This window comes from Dermacentor variabilis, chromosome 4 (genome assembly GCF_050947875.1).
Source record: "Dermacentor variabilis isolate Ectoservices chromosome 4, ASM5094787v1, whole genome shotgun sequence".
NCBI classification, from domain to species: Eukaryota; Metazoa; Arthropoda; class Arachnida; order Ixodida; family Ixodidae; genus Dermacentor; species Dermacentor variabilis.
The window spans coordinates 142343158-142359936 of record NC_134571.1 but is presented as its reverse complement, the minus strand read 5'-3'; the positions used below and the strand labels follow the sequence as shown (position 1 = coordinate 142359936).

General features: G+C 49.7%; 1 protein-coding gene across 1 annotated transcript; it reads left to right on the top strand.

Annotated features, from left to right (window-relative positions):
* The first annotated feature begins 343 nt into the window (after positions 1–343).
* On the top strand, positions 344–16186 carry LOC142577992 (uncharacterized). The gene is made up of 3 exons (XM_075687418.1): positions 344–426; positions 13343–13648; positions 15378–16186. Exons 1-3 carry the CDS (start codon positions 366–368, stop codon positions 15584–15586), a joined length of 576 nt encoding a protein of 191 aa, XP_075543533.1. The 5' UTR covers positions 344–365; the 3' UTR covers positions 15587–16186.
* The last annotated feature ends 593 nt before the right edge of the window (positions 16187–16779 follow it).

Genomic DNA, 16779 nt, shown 5'->3' with positions numbered 1-16779 from the left:
TGTTCTTATAGAGATCCGTGCAGGATGCATGCGTGTATAATATCGCATATCTAGTACGTGTCGCCGGAGAGATACATCAAGCTAACTTCCGTGAAAAAAAAAAGAAATCTGCTTCAGTTGCCCTCCCTCTATGCCCATTCCGTTTCACCAATGCGATAAGAGAATGTTAATCTTAAGGCCACTCATCCGTAGCCTACATGCTGCTGGCTTTGTCTGAGATGATATCTTTTCTTTATACAGCGGCTCACCTTATCGTTTTCGAGATATGCGATGCCAGCGTTATCACTCCATAAGCGGTGCCTTGCCGCTGAAAAGTGAAGCTATCCTCTGCGCGAATCCTCGCCAAATTGGCGGAGCTCACAACAATGTGGCGACTCGATCTAGCTCCGCTGCTTCTTGTGCTGCTGGTGCTGCTCCGCTGTTGCGGTGAGTCCAGTTTATCTAAAGTTGTCAATCGATCGCGCGCTGTTTTGCAAACATGATGTGCCTAACTACCGCACGAGAAAGGCGCTATTTACTGGTACCGTGCTTCTCAGTCAGCAACTGAAACATTGAAGGTTAGCAGCTCTGTCGGGATAATCGCGATGCCGCTTTGGGTAGCGAAGTATACAGCGTATGAAATGTGCCCGAGAGTCTGGCATTATAAGGTGTACACAATAGCTCTACATAATCATAAAGAACTCTAAAGGATTCCGCTGAGGGTGAGGCCTTTTTAACAACGCTGTGTATAACCGCTATAATTTATATTGTGGCCCAACAACTGCATGCTTCGTATTGTGACATCGTGTCACAATATCAACCATGCTTGTTGGTATGCAGCGTTTTCATGTACATCCACATGTACGTGAAAAGTCTGTGATAACCAGTGCGTTCATTACGTTCGCCACTCGGCCAAAATGAAGCACTTGCCCGGTAGCACAAACAAGTTTGGAATATGTACGCAATTTTTCATTCAGTGCCTCTATAGTTTTGATACCATGTTTGCGAATCGTTGTTTGTAATGTTCTTTAAGAAAGCTATTTTTTGCTACAAAACGAGCATGCGTGGTCGACAACACATTGTCGTGGCGGTTATAAATGACACTGAAAACCTTCGCTGAGTGCATCACGTCACCTACCACCGCACCATGCTTCAAACCCCTCGTTCCTTTGTAGTTTGTTGTTTGTTGTAGTAGGGGAAAAAGGCACGCAGGAGCGGGGTTGCTATCCGTAGCACTTGCTTGGTATTAACGCAGTTGCCAGTCTTAATCTGCGGTGTCCTTTTCATCGCGGATGTTCTTTTGTGATGGTCGAAACCTTTCACTCTGCATAACAGTGCCGGCCTCGCTTGCGCGAGAAAATTGAATGAACTTTTATGTAGAATAAAAGCTTAGCAAAATACATTGCGTTAACATTGCATGAAGTGCCCTCACTCTAGCTTCTGCAAGCCCACAACGAACTTCTAATTCTGGGGTCTTGCGTGCCAAAACAACGATTTCGTTATGAGGCCCGCCGCATTGGGGGCTCCGGATTAATTGTGACCGTCAGGGGATGTTTAACGTGCCCCGATTGCACGGGACACGGGTGTTTTTTGCATTTCGCCCCAAGCGAAATGTGGCCGCCATGGGCGGTATTCGAACCCGCGAGCTCGAGCTTTACAGCGCAACACCATAGCCGTTAAGCCACCGCGGCAGGTACAACTAACTTCAGATATCTCCGTTCTTTTTTGAGATCCTGCCAGCCCTTTCACCGTGTTAGTTCAGTTGGCGCCTTGGCAACATGTCCCACGATGCCCTGTAAAACAATGAGCCAAGTGCACTGGCGCTTGGAAGACCATACGTTTCCTAGAAGTGGTAGCGTTGAGACGTCGTTGCACGACCACTTTAATTATGTACGTCTATCGTTTGTCGTTTGTGCTTAGCTACGGTTTTGGGATAGCGGGCTATTAGGGAGCCAAACTTTCCACGTTGTCGCAGCTGATATATGACAACCTGCACACGGCAGGGCTCACACTGTTTACAGACGACGTATATTACTGCAAAATTCACGCTCCCATTTAAAGAAGAAGTGGAAAAGTACAAGTGCACGAAAGTCTGTCGTCGGTTCTCAAATTCGTTTATTTTACGGGTATTGTGTGGTCTACTATACAGGGTCTCGAAAGTTAAACTAACAATGGTTTTATTAAAAATGTTACGCTACACTACTGAAAATACCTCGTACTCCCCATAACTCCCATGACCAATTAATCCCATATGGCATATAGTAAAAAAAGAATCTCCCCCACCTCCGTATACGGTATTCCATATGTTTCATATCGGATTACTGCACATGGCAGCTATGTGGCCTACGAGCTTTTTCAGTATGGTAGCTACGCAAAACCTGCTTGCGCAGCCGGTTTATGTGCTTTGGCGGACACAATTTTCGGGCCAATTTAGAGTCACCAAACATACAATTAACAAAAATTTTTGGTTGACGTTTTATTTTTTTTGCTATCACGATAGTGAAAAATGTTTAGATTTGAAACTTTAACACAGCCGCACCTGAAGGCAACTTTCCATTGTTCAGTTCTTCTGGAGCGCTTGTGTTCCGGGATATTCATCATGAACTTTGAGACTCATTCAGCTAATTTAGCCCATTCAGGGGCGTGGATGTTAACACAAGGTCAAACCCTCGTATTGACGTAGCTTGCTACGTGTGGAATATCGTTTGGAAGCTGGGCGAAGCTGCTAACAGCTGCACTCTTGCTATCGGCTGGCGAAAACAAGCAACAACTCACATTTTCTTTTTCCCTGGAGTTGAAGTTCCCTCACTACTTCAGGCTGCGTTGGGATACATGCCCATTGAATGCGAAATTCGCTGACTGAGTGTGGCATTTCATGATCAATATCTCGGAAAAGAAGTGCGCCAGGGTACTAAAAAAATGAAGTTGTCTTCATATATGATGGTATTGACATTTCAATTATAAACATATACCATAGTTGTCCCCGCAAAAAGTTAATTAGGACACTTCTGATAATTATGCGTTTGATGACCACAATTGTTCGCGAAAGTTGTGCCCACCAACGAGCACAAACCGCCCGTGCAAGCATATATTGCGTAGATAGCATCGAATATTTATTGAAATTACTTTTAGTTTAACTTTCAAGATCCCGTATTTATGCAACGTTTCTCTGCATTAGTATTATGTATTCCGTTATTTTAGTATTATTTTCATTGCAACATTATATTAACGCCACCAACCTTGTTCTGTTCTAAAAAGAGAACTTGTAGTGCCTTGTTGTATTCCGTTGTACTTCTGTCAATTCTTGTAATTCTGGCAGAGCTTTTGTTTCAATTGTGTATTCTATAGTCGGGTACAATTTAATGAGGCTGGAAGGCCCCTCTCAGATAACCGAAGTGTAGCAGCCAATTGCCTCCGCGACTAAAGAAATAGTCCCGCTCAAAAGTCCTGCCCAGTTCGAAGCGCGGCCAACCATATTCTGCGTCAGCGGAGTCACTAGCCGTCCGGCTCCTGACGTCAGTCTACAGTGCGCTCCCATTGGTGAACGCTCGCGTGCATCCGCCTTGGAAGAGAAAATGCCACTGCCTTCTAAAGTTATACCCGACCATCGTACATTTCGATGAGAAGGATATCGTGCCGCTAAATTTAAAGGTCGTTAAGAGCATTCCTGAAATGGCATAAATGTATTAATTAAAAATAGAGATAAATTAGTTTATATTTTTCAACTCAATTAGTAAGTACAAGTAATTTACCCTATGTTGTCCTTGATATCTTTGTTTGTTGGCTTCTTATGATATGATTAATAAAATCGGGCCCTTCGGTTCCCTTTCTTCTCGATCATTACATCACGAGGGTCCCGAACCAGGCAACAGTGATGCCTTCAGGTAGCACGTGTCGGTTACTGGCCAGTTGCCGTCACCAAAATCGATGACGTACTCGTGACGTCTGCGGCAAAAAGAATGTTCCACATCAGCCGCCAAGGTTTGTGAGTGCTGGCTAACACTCCCAGGGTTCTACTATATAGGAAACATAAATTCCCAAGAAAGTGTATGGGGAAACGGCGCCGCTGTAGCTCAATTGGTAAAGCATCGCACACGTAATGCGAAGGTTGTGGAATCGTTCCCCACATGCGACAGGTTGTTTTTTCATCCACTTTCATTCCCATTACTTTTTAGTTTCTTTATTTCATTTATTAAGCACAAGTAATTTCACCTATGTTGTCCTTGGTGTCAGTGTTTGTTGGCTTCTTATGATATGACTAATAAAAATCGGGCCCCTCGGTTAACCCTTTTCTTCTGGTCCATTGAAATGTCAATAGTCATTTAAGTGTGAAGCCATGATCGGCGCGCAGAGCTACAAAAGTGGCAAATAAAGAAAATGACACCGAGTGTTTCTTTTTTAGCTGAGGCTTGCGATACAGAAACGTCAACGTTCCATGAGAGAAGAAAAGATGCAAACCCATTTACTCTGTATAGGACACACTATTATACACTAGTGCAAGCTTGTGCAGTCTAGTGCCCTTTGTATTTGCGGTGTTCCACTCGGCTAACGATGGCGTGTTTGCCAGGTGACGAAGCTGGCTCTCCGCGTCTTTTGCAAGTATGGCTCTCCGCGTCTTGTATTGGTTATCATTTTACGTGATCTCCTAATTTCCGTTTAACGAATGAAATTAAACCTCATGCCCCTGGTTCTTTCCCGTGGTCGTAAAGTTAAACGACCATCCGCGGTAACAGGTCGTGAGTTCCATCTCGGAGGAGCGATGCACACACTGCAAAGCTAGCTTGGAGTCGCAAAAACAGGAAATCCTATTTCCTGTCTGAGCTACTGACGCACTCATCTCCGGCGTCTGTTATGAAATAAATGCCAGCGCAAGTTCTCTCTTTCTCAGTTTTCTGTTTCTTGTAGGTCAAGGCCTGCATTGAAAAAAAGCCTCCCTTGCGTAAGCGCTATCACCTGTTTGCGATTCACTTGGCTGTTGTGTCATCACAGGACTCGCTATCATTAGTGGTGGGCGCCTGATCGGAGGACAATGAAGAAACACTCGTATGATATCGCAAGCGAGGTCCCACTCTTTTTCGAACGTCGTACTTAATGAATACTTACGTCACTAGGTATTCCACTAAGCCCATCAGGCAGTACAGTAATATTATCGCAGAATTGCAAAAGGGCATTTTTTTTCTTTTTTCTTGCGAATTGCATTGTTTGCGTTATGCCGTTGTCACGGTGTAGCTACGTTCACCGCTGCAAGTTCTGAAGCTTGTGAAGGTTAGAACACATTTCGGAGAAAATGCAATGAAGCGTTCGCTCTCTGTCGCACGCACACGCGTACTTTATAAGGCTCCCAGGACAAAAAAATTAACATAACAGCAACTAGAAACACACTAACTATCCAGTCACATATTAGTCCTCAAACTATGTAAATGCAACATCAAGGTTCGCATGCCATCCTGGTTAGAGGTGTAGTGTCGGAGCACATCAGAGGCTGGAATGATGCAGGTGGTGAGTATCCGCTGCGGTTAAAGCATTTCACGGGCGACAGGCGGCCGTACGAAGGTATAAGACTGAGTATAGGAACGTAGGCCAGGAAGGTAGGCCATGAGCATAGAATGGCTGTGGCCGGCGCTGCGTTGGGCACCCTGCAGACATGCACCAGCTTCAGGCGTTGAGTCGTGAGCTCAGGGGCATCAGACGTAGAAGGCTGCTGCCTTCTTCCTTCCTGTTATATTTTCACAATGGCGCCGCTCCCACCTTCCTTGCGCGTGCCACGAGGCGCTGCAGCGATTCTTCTTCCTCTTCTACGGCTTCTTCCGGTGCCATTGCACGATCATACCAAGGAGGGGAGAGAGAGAAAGAAACCTTTCTTTGAAGTAGTGATTTGTCAGTCGAGGTGGGCGGGTCCCTTATTCCAGGAACCCTCTGGCTTGGATCGCCCTCCGGGCCCGGGCGACGAGTTCGCGCTGGTCGACCAGGTCCGACTTGGAGATCGCAGCCTCCCACATTTCAGCGAGGAGGTTTGGGTCTGCGTCTGTTGCTATTAGTTGTGGCGCTTTGATGCTTTCTCGGGCGTTCTTGCATTGCATGAGGAGGTGCGCCAGGGCGTCTGGCCCGTTGCAGTGTGGACAGATGTAGCTGTATAGCGTCGGGTGGAAATGATGCAGTAAGCTTCCGTGGGTAAAGGTATTGCTCTAGAGTCGCCTGTAGTCTGTGTCTTCGTTTCTTGTTAGTTTTGGGTGTGGTGGAGGGTAGACCCTGCGTCCAAGCCGATAGTGTTGTAGCAGTGCTTGGTAAGTTAACGGTATTGTTTCCGTTTCCTCCTGATTTGGGTGGGTGGGACCTGTCTAGAATGTCGTGCGGGGAAGCCCGGTTGATGCTTGCGCGGGCCGCGGTGTGTGCCGCTGCATTCCCCTCGAGTCCCTCGTGTCCCAGAACCCACATGATACAGGTGCAAGGGGGAGGAGTATCGCCACGTTTCAGTAAGTTGATCACTTTGATGGAGATCCTGCCCTTCATGTAGTTGCGTGCCGCTGTTTGGGAGTCGGTGAAGACCACTATGACATCCTCGCTTGTATGGGTGGCGAGTGCTATAGCGGCCTCCTCAGCTGTCTCCGCGCGTTTGGCGAGAATTGTCGCCAATGCCAGTGTCGTCCCCCTGTAGTCTGGGACGCTGATGGCGAAGGCGTTTCAGCCCGGATATTTGGCTGCATCCACGTAGTGCGCCTGCGGGTCGTTACGGTGCTTGTGTCTCATGGCGTTTACCCTGGCGAGCCGTCTGTCTCGATGGTGTTCTGCATGCATGTTGCGAGGGATCTGAAGAACTTGTAGACCTTCTCGCAGCTTCGATGTGATCTTTTCCTTGCGTCTTCCATCGTGTTCTAGATTGGTTACGTATCCTGTGCGTCGGAGGATTGCTCGGCCTGTGGTTGTGAGCTTGAGTCTCTCGATCTGGTTGATGAGGTGCGCTTCCGCGAGTTCTTCCCAGGAGTTGTGAACTCCCATGCGAAGCAATCCGTCAGTGGAGGCGGTTGTCGATAGTCCTAGGGCGAGCTTCGTGGCCTTTCTTATTAGAAGGTTTAGCTTTTGTTTCTCGACTGTATTCAGGTTGAGGTAAGGAGTTCCGTATGTAATGGGGCTGTAAAGGAGGGCTTGTAGCGTTTGTAAATTGACGTGCTCTTTGAGGCCATTGCGGCGATTGGCCACCCGTTGTATCAGATGAGTAAGCTGTGCCACGGTGTTGTGTAGCCTGGGGAGTGTGGCGGAGCCGGACCCGTCCTTGTGTATATGGACCCCGAGGACTCGAAGTGAGTCGACCTTCGGTATCGGGACTCCCTGAAGAAGGACTTGTGGGTCCGGTGCATCGTGGCTTGGGGGCCGGCTCCTGGTGCGTGCCCCGAGTACTAACAGCTCTGATTTATCTGGAGCACAGTGCAGGCCGCAAATGTTGAGGTACCGTACGATGATGTTGACCGCCTCCTGAAGACGGGCCTCCTGTTCACCCGTGCTCGCGCCTCTCGTCCACAGTGTGATATCATCTGCATATAGAGCATGGAATATCCCTGGGACGGTGTCTAGGAGGCGGGGAAGCTTGAGGAGGGCCACGTTGAAGAGGAGTGGCGAGACTACCGAACCTTGTGGCGTACCCCTGTTAGGTAGGTGAAATGTCTTGCTCGGAGGTTGGCAATCCCCACCGTGGCCGTACGGTTGGTGAGGAAAACGCGCATGTAGGCGTATGTTTTGGCACCGCAGCCGATATCTTCTAAGTTACGGAGAATGGCTTCATGGCTCACGTTATCAAAGGCGCCCTTTACGTCTAGCGCTAGAATGGAAGACTTGCTGTGTTGGCTCAAATGGTCAAGAATATCTTCCTTTAGCTGGAAGAGGACGTCCTGCGTGCAGAGCATCTGGCGGAAGCCGAACATGGTGTGCGGATAGCGATCGTTTTCATCGACATGTGTGGTGAGCCGCTCGTTGACCATGTGTTCAAATAGTTTCCCGGCGCAGGACGTAAGGGAGATGGGGCGGAGATTTGCGATGGAGATGGGTTTGTTTGGCTTGGGTACCATGATTACCTCCGAGTGTTTCCAGGCTGTTGGTAGCTCGCCCTTAATGCAGCAGTCGTTGTAGTACCGAAGGAGAGCCGTCAACGCCTTAGCGGGTAGCTGTCGGAGGTGCTTGTTGGTGACTCTGTCTTTGCCCGGGCTCGTATTGCGTGTTAGCCTAGAGAGGGCCGCCTGCAACTCTGCCTGTGTGAAAGGCCGATCTAGCTCTTCGTTCGGCGCTCCTTGGTACTCCCTGGGGGTGGAAAGGTTGGTGGCAGTGGTTTGTGGGTTAGCTGAGCCGTGTAGCTTCGTCTGAAGTTCTTGGACTAGCTGTTCCTCTGTGCCGCCATAGTTGTGGATTGTATGTCTTTGTTGGGTTTTGGTGTGGGTGCCGTCAACCAGGGATCGAAGTATATGCCAAGTCTTCTTTGTGCTGAGGGTCCTTTGAAGTTGCTTGCGGAAGGATCGCCAGTTCTGACTCGCTAGCTGTTGAGCGTACTCCTGTGCCTGCATGCTTAATAGGGCAATTCGGCGCTGGAGCTTGCGGTTGAGCTTGCGGTTGAGCTTTTGGCGGCGCCATCGTTTGAGGAGCGATCGCCGAGCCTCCCATAAGTGCAGTAGATGGTTATCGACCACCGGATTGTCCTCGTGTAGTTGAATCGTCTTGGCGTGGTCGTCAGCCGCCCCTACGTTACCGTTTAGCCAAGCTTCAACGTCTTCGATGTCCGAATCGTTGTCAAGCTCGTATACGCGTTCCAGTCAGTGAGTCGCGCATTTCCTGTCTTGTGCGCACGGTGAGATTGTTCAACTCGATCTGAATTATGTGGTGATCGCTCCCTAGCGTGTCCGGGAGTCGGGTCCACGTGGCCTTTCTCTCGTCTCAAGTGAACGTGAGATCAGGATTGGTGTCCCTCGACACGCTGTTGCCCACTCGGGTGGGTTGGAGCAGGTCATTCCATAAAGTAAAACCGTGCTGCTGTGCGGCGTCGTGAACCCGTGCCCCTTTCTTGGTGGTATTGGGGTAGCCCCAGGCCGCGTGTGGGGCGTTAAAGTCCCCTACCACAACAAGCCGGTTGCCGTTAGCGTTCTTGCGAAGGTTCCGGACGAAGTGGTCGTAGTGGAGTAGCTGCCACCGCGGCGGGCTGTAGAAATTGGCCAGGTATAGGCTCTGTAGATTCTTGCGAGTCGGCAACACCTCGACTATGGTGTGTTCGATTTCAGTGTCTTGAATTTCGTGAGGCTGTGCGGTTAGTGTCTTCTTGACAAGAATTGCGGTGCGGGCAGTGTGTGTCATAGTGTTGTAGCCGGGGAGCTTTATTTTCTTGGTGTTGGTTTCCTGTAGCGCGATTATGTCTGGATTGTTTGCTTTGAGATATTCTTGCAGGTTGGCCGATATTCTTGCAGGGGTCTATAGGATCTGCAATTCCAGTGCCAAATGCGGAGGGTGGGAAGCGGCTCGGTATGTCTACGTTTGGGAGCCGCCATGTTGGTGGTTGTCCTCCACCTGGAGTAGGTGGTTTGGCGTTGTCGAGCTAGAATCCTCCGCGGATTCCCCTCGTACTGTCCTTCGTCCTTTGCGTTTGGTTCCTAACTGCTGCGCCAGATGTTCATGGGTCACGAAATTCTTGTAAGCATAGGCCATGAAGCCATCCAGTTTGGCGTCGAGTGTGGTGACCGTACGGCTTAGTGGCTTTACCTTTTCCATGATCTTAGTTATCACAGTCTGTATGGTTCTGTCTGCTGATGCGAGAAGTTTTGTAGTGAGGGTTTCCTCGAAGACTTGAAGGCGTCGTTCAACAAGGGCGAGAATCTTCGCTTCATATGCTTGCAGCCGTTCGTCTACCCGCTTCATTATTCTAGCTTCTACCTGTTTTAGTATGCTTTCTTCTACTCTCTTCGCTACTTTTTCCTCGAGTTCTGGCGTGTTGCACTCGGCACCCGGTTGTTGTTGTATCGTCCTCTGTAGATCCTGTACTTTATGTTCGAGAGTCCGTATCGTCGCTGTCTCGCCCGAACTGCTCGGGTTGCGTGAGGAATTCTAGGCGCTGCTTCCGTTCGCCGCGGCGACGTAAGTGATTCGCCTAACGGAGCGAGACCGTGACCGAGAGCGAGATGTAGAGCTCGATCTTCGGATAGAGCGAGAGCGTCTCCGGCTAGGTCTTTGTCGAGGCGAGGGCCCCCGTGAGCTGTCTGAGGCGGTAATCAGCGCGGGGAAGTCTTCGGTGCTCGAGCTCCAGTGATTCTCTCGGCCGCGAGCGTTGTCAAGTTGCTGTCTTCTTACTTGGTAGGGGGGCGGGTTGTTACATAGTTTGTTCTTACATTCCTTGCCTGCCGTTTCGTGGTCTCCGCCGCAAATTTTGCACTTCGGGTGACAATCGTGTTCTTCCGTGACCCCATCGCGCCCGCATGACTAGCAGAAGTTGGCTCTCGGCTGAGGACAGATATCCTGTCGGTGTCCGATGGCGCCGCAGGTTCTGCAGTATTGGACGGATTTTCGGTAAGGCTTGCATCTGTAGTCACCGCTCTGGTAAGTTACGTAATAAGGGACGTGCTCTCCGGCAAAGGTGATAACCGCGGCTGTTGAAGATCCTAGCATGCGCGCGCCGAGAACCGTGTATCTTGAGTCCACTCGAAGGCCGGCAACAATCTCCGCGGGACTTGTACCCGGTTGGAGGCCGTATATCACTCCGCGGCACACGTCGTCTGGGTGTCGAATGTGGGGATTTACTTGGTAGATGGTTCCGCCGAGTTGTATGGTGTTGATATGCTGCAGTTTGGAAGCTCGTTCCGTACTTACCGTGCTCGCGATGATCCCATTCTCTAGTTTCTGCACTTGTGCTCGGACATTATCTTGAAAATCTTGCTAGGCCAGACCACTGGATCTTCCGATGGCATGTGTCACTGCGATGAGTGTGTGCGTCGAGAGGTCAAGACCTGCTTGAGGGCGGAAGACGATTTCGAAGTCGTCAGTAGGGAAGGGGCGCATCTTCAGAATGCGTTGACGTTGCGGCAGTAGTTGTGCTTGAGGTTTGGGGTCTGGTTTCAGGACTTCCGTGGCTCTTTCCTTGGTGGATTTATTGTCTTCTTTTGCTGATCTGCCTTTACAACCAACTTGTAGCCACTCGATATGGGCTTTACCCGTCGTTTTGCCGCTATTCGCGTCGTATGTTCACTGGGGTATGGTATCGGAGTTAGCCCCGGTCTCCTCCATTCGCGCCGTTGTCGGCTCTTGTAAAGCGTTCGCCATCTGTGTTTCCGGAAAAGCGGGCGCGCTTTGCCTCAGATGCTGGTCCTGCGTGATTCACTCCTACTGCGAGAGCGCCGTGCGCGTTTACCGCGGGCATGCAGGCGCGAGGCGCTGGCCTCCCGCTCGTGCCACGGGTGCCCCGGCGTTAGGGTTATCTTGGAGCGCACGGTCACAGAATGTTCAGGGTTCGGTTATTCGAGTAAAGGTCTACTCACTGCGTCGTGGCTGGTGTCAAACGATGACTTGCAACTTCAGGAATCCGAGGTTACCAAATTCGCCAAGTTTCCAAGCAATGTTCCACACAAAATAGCGAGAAAAGCAGGAGTCCATGTGAGGTACGACTGTGCTCCTCAGCCCCCTGGCGGTCTTCCTACCAAGGAGGTTTTTAAAAAATTGAAACCTCCTTGGATAATACTCGTGTCTTCGTCGATGTCGTCTTCGACTTTCCTTTGCAACGTGCAGCACGTGTACCTCCTCACAACTGCACATTAGAGGTTCGCGCTAATGACAGTTTACATTTAATTGAAATTCCCTTTCTAATTATTTACTTGGGGTGCACGTCACAGTTGCGGAGTACGAACTGGTGAACGCTCAAACAATGTACACTTAGTAGGAACCCAAGTGACCCGTTTCCGTTGGCCACTTTTCCGAATATCGAACCTCGACACCGCGTCAGAGGGCAAGTACGATGTCTCAATGACAGTGTGTGAGAGACGTAAAGGGCGTTTCAGAAGTTGCGTTCGAAATGTCTTAGATATAGGAAAGATGCAATAATTAGGCAGTTTCTCCAACCTCGCTTTTACCTAACAGCGTATACTTGTTCAAAATATCAGTCTCTGTTCAAGTGCCTCAAAATACGTACTTCAGCAACAATGCAGCCGCTCCCCGCTAAAACGGTTAAGTTTAGTGTGTAGTATTTAACCACCTGAAACTTCACAGTGCGCTATGAGCGACACCATGAGGGCCTGGAGTGAAACCCGAACTTTGTGCTGAGCAACAGAACGCCATAGTGACTGAAGCGCCGTGGTAGGTGTAAAACGCTTACAATGCTAATAAGCCATCAGCATAATTCAAATAAATAACTTAACAATAAATAGGCCGCAGCGCTTGCTGTACTATTCTGATTATGTTGAGGCAAAAATTACTATTTATTAAATATTTAATACTATTACGGAAATCGAAGAAGCGCCGGTTGCTAATAAATAGTCGCAGTTACGCCCAAAAGCAAAGCACTGACTGCGATAGCAAAACATTAGCTCTACGCAGTAAGGTTTGTAGCTTTATTAGCTGTGTGAGTAAGTTAGTAAGTTAGTTAGTTAGTTAGTAAGCCTTCGCTTACTAACAAAATTAACAAGTATAGTGCCGCGTGCACACCCGAACACGAACACATCTCGCTGGCGTGAGGAAGAGCGGTCTCAGTGGCAAGCGCATTCCCCAGCATGCTGCCTCTCGCTTCAACGCGAACCATGCGCGCGAGAACACGGCGCACGCGAAGCCATCAGTTATCTCGGGTCGGCTAGCCCTCTCACCCACCGCAGATCACCTCCAAGAAAGGGCACGCGCGCTCGCCCTCAGCCGCGCCATGCGCAGCTGTGGCCGCAGTAGAAGCAGTGACACGCTAACCTCCCTCCCCCTCCTTAGCGCGCTGAAGTCTCCCGCTCCCCATTTCCAGCGCGCGTGACAAGTCGGCACGCGCCCTCCTCGCCCTTCTCCCTTGCGCGAACGAGAAGATGAAGGTGAAGAAAAGAGTGATGAAGAGAAGGTGAAGATGTCGCCGCATTAAGTCACCATACACCTCGGCTTACCCTCGCATGCGTTCCCTCGAACATACAGCGCACAGCGAGAAGCCGTGATCTTACCGCACTTGGACTTTACACAGAACCTCACGGCGACGCCGACGGTGCATGAGAATTCGCCTGGAGTATGCGCGTTTTTCCTGTCGCAATAAAAATGTGAAGATGTGCACCGTTTGTAAAAGCTACCATATTCCCCCCAGTGTATGAATTCATCCTGTACCCACTCTTCTCAGCTAGGCGATCCGAGCTCCAATTTTCTCTGAACCCCGCAACGTGTTTTGCAGTGTCGTGCTTATCCGAGACGGGCCTATACAATGGGCCAAGTCGGAGCCACCGCAATGTGAGCTGCTTCCAGTGCAGCTGGCTGTCCGAGCAATCGGTGGACGACGAGCGCCGCAAGGAGTTCGCCAAGCGCTGGAAAGCCGCATACGCGGACTCGGAGAAATCCATCCACAACCCGTTCAAGTCGCCTCTGCTGGGCGCCGAGACGTTCGCTCAGATGCCCACCAAGGCCCAGCTGGCGGCACGTTGCAACAACTGCAGCAAGATAGGCGGTGCGTGCGCCCGCTGGACATTTTACGGAAACACGGGTAGGTGTAGGCGTGCGTGTCTCTTTGTGTTGGGGCTTTTTAAATGGGAGTAAGCGAAGCTTGTGCTGCGTGCACCTGACCTTCGTCACGGTTATGTCCCCCACAGGTAACGGTGCCGGATCGCTTCGGCTTCCTGCTCCCTCAGCTCGGGATTATTTTTTTCGTTGCTGTCGGATTGTCTGAGATCGGGCGGCTCTAACGGCTGGATCGGCGCGCCGACGATGAGCTCTTTCACGGGCTAGTTCTCGCCGCCACTCGTCGAAGGGTGCCTATTCTTCAGGGGAACGCACAATGCGTGACCGTCCCATCTGTTTTCCGAGACTGAACTGAACGGAAACGAAGCCGGCGCAGCGCGCGCGAAACCCCTTTCCTATCCTTTTCCTCCCCGCCGGATGCGAAACGGCTCTGATTGGTTGCGCGTGTGGCAGAGCGCGCGCTTATGCAGCTGTAAACTCGTCAAACCACCGTTTGCCGCAGCTGCTCTGCTCGGAGAACAACGGTTTTTTTTTGCGCGACCACGACAACACCACCGAAACTTGCGAGCCAATGCACGCTTCGCTTGAAAAGAAATGCGTGGCCAGTGGTGTGATCGAACCTCTGTATTCCATCATCACTGGGGAGACCGGCATTGCTATGACTATGACGTAGAACGTAGAATTGCGTGACTCGCGTCAGCTCCTTCGCGGGTTTGCCGCAGCCAACGCAGCTCGCTGGCTGAGTGATTGAAGTCTTGATTGTCGGGTTCTAGTTAACGTGTTTCCTTCCCAAGGCAGCACATTAGTTGCTCGCTCTTCAGCATAGTTTAGTGCTCGGTGCCCCAGGGCCGGGTGTATTCAACCGAGTCCGGTATGAGTTTTCACACGTTCCCCAAAACGAAGCGGCAACAAAATGCCTGGTTGATAAAGTAACTGAAAGCGAAATGATATGGTGATCGTAAAAGTCTAGCAAGCAATGCACACAGTGTTTGACGTAATAGTCCTTGCGGAAACCCGCAAGGTGGAGAGAAATAATTAAGATAAAATGAGACATCCACCTAATCTTAGCAATTGCTACGATTGGGTGGATGTCCGGCGCTTGACGTCGGACATCGAAAGGGTTTTTGACGCTGTCGCGTTAAAATTAGTTACACGATGAGGTCGGTGAACGCAAGGCATGGTTGACTGCAGATCGGTGAGGTAGGCGTTTTATCTTGCAGCATAAGTTAGATAGCTAGGCAGATGCAACGTTGAATTGTCAACGCTTCTCTATTGTCAGCGCGGCTGTTGCCCACATTCAGCATAGATTCTGCCGAGTGGTTTGATAACCGGGCGCAACGCGTGATGGCTGAGTACTTGATAGATACATCGTCTGTTTGGGACGCCTGTACCCAACGTGGCATAGCGCGAAAGGTGCTTCCATTATACCTTCTCCTTTCGCAGCGACCTCTTGTTGCTTCTAGATGCCGAGGAAAATGTTCATTCTGGAACGTTCACTCCTAGCGTCGCTACAAATTCGAACAAGTGTTGAGTAAATAGCTAAAGCTAGGGGTCAACTAAATTTAAAATGGATATGCTGGGCACGTTGAGTGTGTTGCGCGGGCTGCATGCAGCGCTGTATTGCAGTATCGCATAATAAGGAATTAGCTAACCGCATTCTTCTGTTCGTTTTCAGAGAGAAGATGAAGTTGTCAGAAGTAACCGCGTCCCTTCGTTTTTCTTTCTTCTTTTTTTTTCTTTTTGCGTAACGGCAGGCAAGCCGGCGAACGTGACGTGGATGTGCGTGAACAGCCGACAGACGGGCTGCTTCTTGGAGCACGTAGCCATGCACTTCACGAAGGAGGTGTGCCTGTGCGCCGACAGGCACCACTGCAACGTAGCCACTGCGGCAAAGCCCGTGTCACTGCTGGTCGGGCTTCTCTGCGCGACATGGGCCGTGGCGTCTTGCACAGTGCTCTCTTGACATCGCAGACGAACGACACCGATGTACACGTCTCCTTGACTACGGGAAATAAGAAAAAAAAAGCACGAAACAACGGACGGAGACCCTTAAAGCGAACCATTATTTGCCTCATACGAGGCACTTCGTGGTGGGTGTGTAGGTTCCCATTCATAAACTCGTTTCAGGACTCTCTGATAAAAGACATTGGGCAGACCCCACGCGCTGTGGGGTCTGCATAATTGCGGGCATGCGAATTTTTTTTTTCAGGTAGCTGGCTATCCAGCATCGTTTCTGGTTCTGCAACACGTTGCCAGATGGACCAACATGTTGGTGCGAGACGAGCAATTGTTTGCGGGAATATCGCTATCCAGTAAAGTGAAAATAAAAAATAAAAATTGATTATTGCAGCTGAGCCAAGAGGTACACGACCATGATACAGGCACTCTGCAACTATTCCACAACCGCAGCGCATAAAAAAAAAGAGGAGTCATGACACCCTGTGAATGTGGCTTGCCAGTGAAGCTGCTATGGTGGTATAAATTATGCTGGCATAGCATTTTGTTGGTATGTAACTATACATAAAATTATGTATATGTTATTTATGTGAAATACAACGAAATACAAAACCATTTGTTGTCTCGTCTCATTTCTCTTTATCTTTATATTGTCACGCAATTGATGATGGCCTTGTGGTCGTTGTGATACATCGCCAATGGCTCTCTTACGACGATGCTCTAAAGACGCAGGTGCTGTCGCCTCAGCTGCGACGGAGCGCCGTTTAGACGCAGGTGGCCGTTAAACCGAGCCTCCAAACGAGCGACGATATGCGTTGACCGGGGCGCAGTCCGAAGGAGTGCACGAAACAAAACACGTTTTCTCTTTCTTTTTTTGTAATTTGCGATTGAGCATATTCCTAGTTAATTAGCTGAACGAAACTTAGAAAGACTAGAGTTTAATTCAAACATGAGGTTGTCCGTTTCCCTCCTGTAAAAGCCCATGTACTGACAGCAGACGGGAATTCCATAATATTGTCAACTACATAATTACGAAAAGTCAGTGAAACTCAGCCTAATGTTATAGTCGTCTTAGCGGCTGATTGTCATTTAATTTGTTTCGCGATAGTTTCGATAAAACAGGGGTGACAGCCGTTTTCTGTGACCATAATCCCTCCGCATACGCCCATCCATTGACAGCAGACGGGAATTCTGTAACGT

Coding starts and splice junctions, on each gene's coding strand:
- LOC142577992 (XM_075687418.1), top strand. CDS start 366: ATGTGGCGACTCGATCTAGCTCCGCTGCTTCTTGTGCTGCTGGTGCTG. Junction 427..13,342: donor GGTGCTGCTCCGCTGTTGCG/GTGAGTCCAGTT, acceptor CGTGTTTTGCAG/TGTCGTGCTTATCCGAGACG. Junction 13,649..15,377: donor GACATTTTACGGAAACACGG/GTAGGTGTAGGC, acceptor GCGTAACGGCAG/GCAAGCCGGCGAACGTGACG.